General features: G+C 33.4%; 1 protein-coding gene across 1 annotated transcript; it reads right to left on the bottom strand.

Moving 5' to 3' along the window:
• Window positions 1-2942: 2942 nt before the first annotated feature.
• On the bottom strand, window positions 2943-10866 carry LOC133193394 (uncharacterized protein ZC84.1-like). Its single transcript, XM_061329325.1, has 5 exons — window positions 10778-10866; window positions 10506-10656; window positions 9845-9978; window positions 3205-3341; window positions 2943-3038 (listed from the first exon to the last, which is right to left on the bottom strand). The coding sequence occupies exons 1-5, from the start codon at window positions 10808-10810 to the stop codon at window positions 3026-3028; spliced, it is 468 nt and encodes a 155-aa protein (XP_061185309.1). The 5' UTR covers window positions 10811-10866; the 3' UTR covers window positions 2943-3025.
• Between the last annotated feature and the right edge of the window lie 617 nt (window positions 10867-11483).

Genomic DNA, 11483 nt, shown 5'->3' with positions numbered 1-11483 from the left:
AACAAAATATAAGTAACCGTGTGTTCTTAACATAATCTTTTACCATTTCGACAAACAATTTTCCTTGTAACCATTGTTAATAGCTCTACAGGGTTTGAAATTGAGACCACCGAAAATTGCGCCTATTTAAACTGCCATTTTTGGCAGTCTGCCGGGTTCGAATCCCACTGTGGGACGTGGAGACCGGTTCTTCGGATGAGACCGTATAAACCGAGGTCCCGTATCGCAGTAGGTGCTGGCACGAAAAAGATCCCTCACTGCTCAATGGCCATAAGTGCCGAAATTTGCAGCTTTCCACCGGCAAATGGTGGCGTCTCCATACGAGTGAGAAATTCTCGTGAGGGACGTTAAACAACAAAGACAATTCGGTCTTATACTCTCCGTGCAGATGTCAACCAACAGAGTGGTTGATAGAGGTTTAAGGAATTTTTGGAAGTCGAGTTTTTGTGCAATTGACATAAATAATGGAGAAATATATCCAGAATTGAGCCCAACATTTTATTTGCAATAAATGTACCCTTTTTCTATGGAGGGCACTGTGTGGAGGCGCGCTTCATGAAATATGCCTACGTGACAAGTCTGTGTGATTTACACCCCAATAACTCACACAAAACTTTGTTAAAACATTCCTTAATTGCTTTGTCTTACTATGAGAGGAAACCCTATTAAAGACATACGCAATGTACATTGGAACTTGAATACACTGTAAAAAATGTGTTTAGGAAATAAACACTTCTATTACATGTTTAGATCTAAACTTGTATAGTATTGTGTTTAACAACTAAACACTTATGTCTTTACATGTTTTATATCTAAACGCGTTTAGAAATTAAACACGTTTTACTGTAAAGTGCAGAGTTATCTTCCCGGAAATGACACACATATATTTGAACGATGATTTGAGCGCCTATCTAAACAAAGAAAGCAAAACAAGCTAAAGTGATGTATCAATGAGCGATATGACAGCCCAATTCAAGGGATAACCATGACGAAGTAGTGAAATACGTGAAAGGGCATCTTGTTACTGCAATACAATAAAGGTTTGTTTTCTTCTTCTTTGCATTAATTAACCACGATGAGCAACGTAAATAAAGTTGACTTGGGATATCTTGAATTCGTTCATAGACTTGCAGGAGAGGAAATAATATTAAATGTCATTAAATACATCTATATTTATATCAGTGTAGTTTCACTAAAATTTGAACAATTTTGTTTTTCTAAGTAATGTAAAATATCAGTGATAGTGTACCTTTTTTCTAAAATCTGGCTTTCTTTCCTACAGGCACTGTACGTAGTCCAGATCGAACTCAAAATACACGTATCAGAGTACCTGGTGTCATCTTTAAGTGCAGTTTTGTTGTTCCATAATCAACACTTTGAAACTTCATGAGTTGAAGACTACTGTGTTAATTCGACAGTGTTTACAATTATCCTCGTGCATTCGAAATGGGTTACTTTCTGGCAGTTATTGATGGGATATAGATTATAATATGTGGTGCTTTGGGACTTGCTGAAAGTCAATAAAATTTGATATTTTGTGATTGACATGTGGAAAACCCTGCAGCCGATTCAAATTATAATGATTATAATAAATATATTTATAAATATACATTTTGTATTTTTAATTTAACAATTCTTTAATAAAGCCTTATAGAAATATTCAATGAAGTTTTGATATTAAATTGTCAGCTTAATATTATTTTCTTAATAATTTTGAAGATTAAAAGTTTGTTATCTTTGTGTACGTTGTAAATTATGTGTCATTCTGATTGAATTGTTGATACTAATAAAATCTACTCAGTTCTATCTCCTACATTATTTGTGTAAATTAAGTACTTGTACATCGCACAGTGTCCATTGTATTGTATAATTAAATACATATCCCGACGTTCAGTGGCTTTATGAAAAATAATTAATATTGGTTACATATTTTGAAAATTTTGACAATTATGCGCATTTAAAAAAACATATACTTTTTGTGCCTAAATTTACGAGAGTGTTTTGTTTTTCCGAAGGTACAAATTAAACTTATGATGTGTTTAGATTTTAAACACATCTGCTGTTATGTGTTTAGAATTTAAACACTTGTGTTTATGTGTTTAGATATGTTTAATTTCTAAGCACGCAAGTGTTTAGATTCTAAACACTTTCTAAGACATGTTTAGGAATTTTACATGTTTAGAAATTAAACATATAAAAAAGGAGGTGACAAGAAAGTGTTTAGAAAAGTGTTTGAATTGTAAACACATTTTTTACAGTGTATGACATTCCCCTTGTACATGTAATTTAAGTGTTCCAATTATAGTAGATTTTACCACTGCATAATTTATGATATTATAATGATGTACACCTCCTCCTCTAAATCAAATTTTGAGAAAATCGCAGTTAAAACTGTTAAGTTTTCATTTAAAAAATAAAGGATTTTCAACATTTGATATCTGTTTAAAACCCGTAGTAATGTATATTGATTTTTTTTGTTTAAGAACATCTAATTTAAATAAACATCTTTAAAAATTATCACTGGGAAAGGTACATTGTAGGGTACATGTACGATACGTATGTCCTTAAAACTTTGTCCATATATGTACACTGTAAACAATTAATTTTGTAATCATATTATTTTCTTTCTCTCTCTTTGTATGTAGACACGATTCAATATCAGTTATTCAAACACATACACAAGTGATTTTCTCACTTTCCTTAACATGTGTATGTGCTATATTTTATTGTAATTATTTTCTGTATCAGTGCTCGTTTCACTCTTGCAAGAAAACCCTCAGTAAGACCCTTTCTCACTGTGTCAGTTTTCTTTTACTTTTTCCATTTACATTTGGGACATTTTAGATCACAGCTACCTGAATTCAGAACGAGTTATAATTTGGACAGTGAAAATATCGGTTATGATGACTCTACAATTGATTTATTTTTTTTTTCAAAAGATCTTTTAAACAATTTATTTTCAAACATCTTTATATTTAAAATAAATTCTTCAGATCTTCATGTCTTGACCATACGTGAATTCTTGTCACCCTCTGTACCTGAAAGGTATTAGAGTGAAATATTTTTATTTCACCATGCCTCAAATGTATTTACTTTTCTATTTGAGAATGAGAAAAAAAACATGACGGTGGTTATTATAGTTAGCGAAGTATAAAAACCAGATGGAATGAAAGATAGTTAGCTTAAAGGAAGAAGAATACATACCCTCCTACACAACATATAGCGTATCTATCCGCGGGATGGATATTACAGGAGTATCCTGTAGGGCATCGTCTTCCTCCACGTCCGCAATAGAAATTACGTAAGGAATATCCAGACCGGCATCTGTTGTCAGGAACATTCTAAACAGATATACAAGAAGGATTGGTATAATTTATTAAAACTGATGGGAAAAGGGTTCTGCTACATTGTAACAGTTTGTTCGAATGTGTCAGTGTATATTTAACGACTGATGTTGTTTTTTTTCTGAGAAAGAAATTATATGGTTACAGATATATACTAGTAACTAGAAAGAGGTACCGTGTGAGTGTAATGACAAAGTCTATGTTTTTTTCTGTTGTAAACCCCAAATGCATTGTATGTTTCCGATGAAAAGTTAAATAAGTGATGCACCTTGACACTTTGTAATAGAGATGTCTCCTTAAATTTATTTCAGTGGTTTAGGAGTTGCAGATAAAATTTTGGTTCCCCCAAATATTATAGAAAGAATAGCAGTGGCAAAGTTTTACAATGGGAAACCCCAAATATTTTTCTCATCAAAACTAAAATAGGTCTTGCATAATGCAAAACTGTTAACCGTTACGGACATTCCGTATTTAGTGATTGATTAAATATTGTTTTACGTCCTGTTCGAGAATTTTTCTCTCATACAGAGACGTCACCATATACCGGCGAAGGGTTTCAAATTTAGACCTTTACTCAGCACTTAGGGCCATTGAGCAGTGAGGGTTACGCCTACTGCGACACGGGGCCACGTTTTTAAGGTCTCAATCAGAGATGGGTAAGCCAAGTGTTTCGGACGGACGGACACAATCATCGCTAGATATCCCCGATTGAAAAGCAGGATTTTATTTTATTTTTATTTTTTTATATTTCTACCAACTCGAAATCAAACTATACATAATCAAAGCATACATGTACAATTGCGTATAAAAATATATGTTCTAATGATTGACTTACAAATGTTGCCTGAATTCTAATTTAACAATTTGCAGAGTGTGAACATTCATTTATAAGCATATAATGTGTGCAAGTTATATGCTAAAGCTTTTTCTAACATTTGCAGGCACGAGACGAATAGTCAGTCAAGCTAGAGAGTATATAGAAAATAAAGGGGAAAAATGAATTTGTTAAAGATTAATATTCAAATTATGTTTCTTAAATATGTGAGAAAAGATAAATAACCAAATTTATTGTAACATTCTAACCTGACAAGTAGCCAATGAAATTACGGTGAATATAATAACAAGGAACACAATTCGGCGATCCATTTTCAATCTTCTGAAAAAATTTCCTATGAGGCTTCGATTTTTTTTTTCTGCACTCAAATATTCCCAAGCGAATGGCGCGTGCTTGCAATTCAATCTGAAGAGTTTGTATATTTATATTAAAACATTTTTTGAACATCTGGATGCTCTTATAAATGATTTCCGCAAGGCTTATCCTAAAAAAAGCGTGATATGTTTATGAAACATATGTTAATTTGCCTATTTAGGACAAATGAACGTAAAAAAAAACTGCGTCATCGAATCCCTCCATTTAAATTAATGCATTTCACATGAAATAAATGGTATTTATTAATCACAAGTACTTTCATAATGTTCAATGTAAAATGCGATGTAAAATTAAATTAATATTTATAAAGACTTCTGTTAACATTTTCATTTAGGCAGTGATCATATTTTAGCACCCTTCCTCTTTCTTGTCCGCAAATTTATTTAAAATGTACACAATAATATATGATCCATTAATAAGGACATTTGTTTGTTTTATCATTCTAGCGCAACAAATTATTAGGACATAAAGTAATGTATGATCTCCTGAACAATCAGACTCGTATACGTTGTATGCTACATTGTTATGTTTTGAGAATGAATATAAAAGATACCCACCTAATACCGAAAAATCGTCTTGCTTTTTTTAACCTTAACGTTATGTTTTGTTCAATTTAGCTAGGAAGCGAGTATGCTCGCTAAAATGTCATTCTCGCGTATACTAGTATATATATATATCTATCACCGGGGAAAATAAGTGTAAAAACTTTCCGGCAACAATGAAACATAAAAATGCTAACGATGGAATAGCACTTTATTATAACTTAGGTCGGTAGGGTGAATTCTGGAAATCCAAAAATTGCACCCGAACAATCCGAAGCCTAGGACTTCTCTGCTTAACAATGTTGCATGTAACATATAAATAATAAAATATAACAATGACAATTAGCAAAATTTGAGCATGAGTGACAGATGGCTTAGATAGAATAACTCATGACATGTTGAGTAAATCGATTAAATTGACACATTTTGAGTTACATGGTAAATAGAATAATTAGTCTTTTATGTTGTTTTAAGTAATTACAATAGATTAAAAGTATATTTCAAAGATAGTTAAAACAGGCCATTAAAATTGTTTGTATCAAAATTTACACCGTGATAATTCCCTCTCGCTTCGAAAAATGAGACGTCCTCGTCTCAGGAATCACCGGGGACTGGCATGTGGAACACTAGGTTGTTGGTACCAGTATAGCTTGGTTGGTGTTGGTAGCGGGAGGAAAGGGTGTTGTTTGTCGACACGTCTAGTTGAGTCGTATGGTCTTCGTTCGTTTGGTCTGTTCTGTAACTTTGAAATTTGTTTATGAAGAGTGGATGTTACGGTCTGAAGATTGTCACATTTCCGTATTAGTTCACTAATTTTTGTCTTTAAGGTCTTATTTTTATTCTGTAATGCAGTTAGTTGGATGGTATGGCCTGTTGATTTAAATAATTTACGAATATCTTCGGAACTTAGGTCTTGGAATGGTAAAGATTTCACTAACTGCAATCTATCGTAATAGTCCTTTATTCTTTTTGAATCCCTGCGCCGTTTGCTTACGGACTTAGTCTGCAGATAAAGTACACTCTTCCTTTGCGTCTCCGCAACAGCAACACTCTTCGGACTATGTTTGGAAGCAGTCCGAGAAATACACATACCTGCAGTAGAATCGCATTTTGACGACTTTTTGTCAGGCGATCCTACAGACGGGTTTTCCGGGTTTGTCTTTAAGCAGGCCCGTCCTGATCCCTTGGCTTGATCCTTTTTGATCGTTGAATGATCGATGGACGCCAATGGAAATGTATTCCTTTGGGAGGAACGGTAAGGTGTTGTTGCAGAAGAGAAACATACTTTCGCATGGTGACCAAGTTTTCCGCACACGAAACACTCGGAACGTGTAGCTGGACACGTGAAAAGGTGGCCGTGGAAGAAAGTTTTCCCGCACCTATAGCACCGTGGACTGGATCCCGGTGTCGAGAAAATTCGTGCTGGTCCTGGTGTATTCCAAGGACGCGAAAGACAATGGCGCTGGAAAGATGCTGGGGAGGAGCGGTAAAATCCTTTTCTCCGGGTTTGCATGGTGTGGTTGAGGTTATAGTTGTTGGCCGTCTTGGGGAAACTCGCTTAGTTGCTGGTACTCAGGATCAAACTGCTACAAAATATATGCAGCAGTCCCGGGTGTTATACCCGGATTCTCCACCAAATTATCACCGGGGAAAATAAGTGTAAAAACTTTCCGGCAACAATGAAACATAAAAATGCTAACGATGGAATAGCACTTTATTATAACTTAGGTCGGTAGGGTGAATTCTGGAAATCCAAAAATTGCACCCGAACAATCCGAAGCCTAGGACTTCTCTGCTTAACAATGTTGCATGTAACATATAAATAATAAAATATAACAATGACAATTAGCAAAATTTGAGCATGAGTGACAGATGGCTTAGATAGAATAACTCATGACATGTTGAGTAAATCGATTAAATTGACACATTTTGAGTTACATGGTAAATAGAATAATTAGTCTTTTATGTTGTTTTAAGTAATTACAATAGATTAAAAGTATATTTCAAAGATAGTTAAAACAGGCCATTAAAATTGTTTGTATCAAAATTTACACCGTGATATATCATTCAAAATTGTATAGAAAAATAAACGAGTGTTGTGGGAATTTTTTTCTCGCTTATAAACACTAAATAACTTTCTTGCGAAAATAGGGTGTCTTTAATAATATTCAGTACTGTATTACAATGGACCTGGGTTTTGGCAGTTGACGTTTATCTAACCGACAAACAGTTAATAAAAAATAACAAACCGTTCCAGTTCAGGTTATACAAGTATAACTTAGGTAGTCATTAAATCTATACCTTAATTATTTAATTTTCTATCATTAGGTGTTAAAAAAGAAGAGAATTTCCCTTTAAGAATTACCTCAAATTGTACAAAAGTTTAATGTCTTGTCAGGCGGATTGATAGAATACTGATATTCATTATATTATGAGATGTTATTAGATAAAAAGTAATTTTCTTTCAAAACAAATCGTTAAAACTTAAATTATTAAGTAATCAAGGTTATGATTGATGATAAAATAAATTATACCTTTTAATTAGCTTTAACGGTAACATGTTTGAAAAAAGAGTAAAATATTTGCTTAAAATGGTTGATTAATTTAACAGTTAAATCATTCACAACGACTTGAACACTAAAGCGTCCGAAATTGCAATGAAAGTTTTCAGAAAATGGACTACTTTATCATAATTAACACTTATTTTCCATGGGTTTTTTTTTATCATATTTCCTTTACATTTGAGTTTTTCGGCTTTACAGTATTTTACATAATTAAATTTTTAATTATTATACACAAGTTTAAAACATGAAGAAATTCTATTTGGAGATAAGAGTTTAATTAGGAAATAAAAAGAGATCATACTCAAACTTTGAAAGAAAGATTTAGATTTTGCGGTAGATTTCTAGCGCGAACTTCCCAAACTGAAAATAAATTCAAATCATAATCTTTTTTCGCCATCGTACTTCATATATACAGGCAGGGGAAATGTCTTATTAAATCAATAAATTTAAGGGCGTATATACATGTATAGTCACTGTTTATTTGAAATGGCTTCCAATTCAACTGATTAGTCTCCAATACTTACAAGCATGTATCGCACGATTTAATACGGCAATATATGTTGAAAGCTGTACGATATATCACGCAGAACATATTTTTGAGTTTGTTAGGGGAAGATCAGGACACAGTGTTACCGTGTAACTTTCGTCAAGGCTAATTAACATTACTAATCGGCCATGAACCCCACAGCGAAATGTTTCGCTTACCTTCATGATTTGATACTATTTACAGTGCTATTGAAAACAAAACAAAAAGCTGCTCTGAAGATTTCAAAAATCTTTTTTTCAGTCTGTAAATATAAAAAAAAAAACAGCTTTATAGATTTTAAAACGAATGAATTTATTTCTTGATGATAACCATTAAAGTATGCATAAGTGAAATATTAATACATTTAAAAACATGGATATTTTTCCTGCAAGTACTTTTCAAACATTAATTCAATATTTAATTCATGTCTTCTCATTTTCCATACCGACGTCCTTAAATACAAAGAGATTGGAAAGAAGTCGTTGATAATTTACATTTAAATAATAAATATATTGCTTTCCTTTTCTCAATAATCCAATTCAGTAAACAAACACAGAAATACCTTAAAGACATTTTTTCTTATAAGATAATTAAAATAAAGAAATTGGGCGAACAAAATGCGTATTGTGCGACAGGTAAGACAGTGAAAAATTAAATATCAATTGTTAACATTTTCTTTCATACTTCATTTAACATTTCATGTAAACTTAATGTAAAACCTCCACAAATCGCATCAATCCCACAGAATTGAAATTATTCGTTTACGAAATAGCATACATACCCCAAAGTGGGCAGAAATAATTAATTCCTTTTACAAAAACACAAATTGTCCATGGTATATAAGTGGGTCTCCCCCAACCAAACCCCCTTTTTAGAATAAAAAAAAAAACATTCTTCGGTTATCAAAAAACATGGAGCAAAACTCGCTATACCTTAAAAATACATGTTTGACACAGCATTCGTATCTTTCAGAGAACATTAGAAGTCCATTTAGTCAAGGGCATACCACAAGCATGATTTTAATTCCCATACATGTTATGAGAGGTACATGTATAGCGTAGTGGTTAACGTGTTAGTCTCGAAGGAAAAGTTGATACTCGAGATTTTTATTACTTGGGTTCGAATCCCAAGATTACCATTTTTTTTCAATTATGGAATGATTTTTGCCGAAAGACCCCCCCCCCCCATTTTTATGTTTCATAACTTTAAATGGCAAGAAGACAAAATTCACACACTGAATATGACTTTAAACATTAGATGCTGTGGCATTTTGCATGCCTTGTTCTCCCATTCCTAAATATTCCTCCTGCCTTGATTTGCAAGGTCCGGTCTCGATTTTTTTTTTTTTGCCCTGCTATGCGTCACACCTCAGACGTTTAGAATTTCATCAAGCAAGTGACTTTCAGACTCGTTAATGGCCCGGCATTAAAAGTGAAATTCACTGGTTTTTCGGGTGAGACCTTAGGAATGGAGGTCCCGTGTCACGAAGACTTTGCGAGATTTTAAACCACACTTATACGACTGTAAGCGCCATGCAAAAAGCCAAATATTATTAAACTTCACTTCAAGCTGTTGTACGTTTCTATATGGGTAAAGAATTCTTACATGGGACGTTAAAGAACACACAATCATTCAATCAATCATAGAGAAAAGAATACCTTACTTCGAGGACAGCACACAGCGAAGAGGTCAACTTCATGTACGCTGCATTCGTATCCATAGGGACATGGCTGATAGTTGGGACCATCTCCACAGAAAACCCCGGGTAATGGTTGTCCTCCTCGTGGACACTCTAATTACGTGAAAGATACATTTGTTTAATGTTTATATTTGTAAAAGTATGCCATTGTTTCTTAAGGAGGCTGGGGGGTCAACAAATTAACCACAAATTAACCACCAGATTTAACTTAATTTTTTAGATATGATATCTTAAATTGTCAACTATCATTTGGCAAAGAAAAATTTCAAAAATTTTAGTTTTAAAATTTGATCATTTTCTATATCTTCATATGGAGCTCTTCTTCTAAAGGAGATCAATATAGTCTAAAAATGGCCACAACCCCCCAACCTCTTTAAGGGGAAAATAATTGCACGAAAAAAAAAAAAGATTCTACCACATTATATTCCATGTCATCAGAATTACAGGTGTTTCTAATTTTTGATTTTAAACAGGTTTTCCTATTTTAAAAAAGAACACACCTTTATTAGCAATTATGCTCGTCAAAATTTCTAGAACAAGGATAATTACATTGTATGTACATCTATAGGGATAAATAGGTAAGAAAAAAATGAAATGTTGAATTATTAATTTGTACGCACGTGGACAACATATTGCAAATCTGTCTGCTGGATCAATTTCACAGTAATATCCACTTGGACAATCCTGGCGATTTGGACCACGCCCACAGAAAACGCTTCGCAATGGATTACCCCTCGGGCATCTTGCCTGAGATTCAGCCCCAGAAAACAGCTAAAATGATAAAATTTAATTATATTAACCTGATTTATTTTAAAATAAAAGTTGAATTAAATAGAAATCTTGTTTACATGTATAATTAAGGTTACACTCCTTGTTAAGATTTTGAACTTACCAAGCTCACCGAGATCAGGAATATGAAAATCATGCCAACAAATTCGTTGATCTTCTCACCTAGTAACTAGAAGATTACGTTCAAATGTAAATGTGATTTTTATCCCGGCTGTTACGTAGAACAAGCAAAATCCGGTTCACACCTGTCAACATTTTTAGCTTTGAAAATAATGTCAAATTCGTGCAAACACAAACTGCTTCAAGCATATCCTGTTTATTGGTATAATAACTTATCTATTCAACATTTAAAAATGACAATTCGAAACTTAATTCTTTGCCCTTTGGGCAGAAAATAGTATGCCTTTCTCGGTCACAGAAATAAAAAATAATCATTACATAGGAATTTTTCAGGATTATCAATATACCTTTTATTTTAATCCGTATTTCAATAACCTATATGGGGTCCACATGACCTTGCTACTTTTTTTTCACTCTTTGCTAGGATTTTTCTGTGTCGCCGCCTGCAGAGCAGAGCGATACTTACGGACCAGGGGCCCGTTTCATCAAAAGTCGTAAATTTAAGACCTAACTTGGGTGTACTTCCGGGGCTTACGCCAAAATTTAGTCGGGCGTAATTTGCGTTGCACGAAGTAGCGTAAGATTAGTCGTAAACAATACGCTTAGACTAAGGACTAAGTCCTTGACAACGCTGCATTGCACATGCGAAAAAACAAAAACTAAAAAAACATTCGTACTGTGTACATTGC

Source organism: Saccostrea echinata, unplaced genomic scaffold (assembly GCF_033153115.1).
Source record: "Saccostrea echinata isolate AGI-Se365-2 ecotype Australia unplaced genomic scaffold, CSIRO_AGI_Sech_v1 ptg000027l, whole genome shotgun sequence".
Taxonomy (NCBI): domain Eukaryota; kingdom Metazoa; phylum Mollusca; class Bivalvia; order Ostreida; family Ostreidae; genus Saccostrea; species Saccostrea echinata.
This window is presented reverse-complemented; position numbering and strand designations above follow the sequence as displayed.

Coding starts and splice junctions, on each gene's coding strand:
- LOC133193394 (XM_061329325.1), bottom strand. CDS start 10,810: ATGATTTTCATATTCCTGATCTCGGTGAGCTTG. Junction 10,657..10,777: donor TCCTGATCTCGGTGAGCTTG/GTAAGTTCAAAA, acceptor TTATCATTTTAG/CTGTTTTCTGGGGCTGAATC. Junction 9,979..10,505: donor ATTTGCAATATGTTGTCCAC/GTGCGTACAAAT, acceptor TCACGTAATTAG/AGTGTCCACGAGGAGGACAA.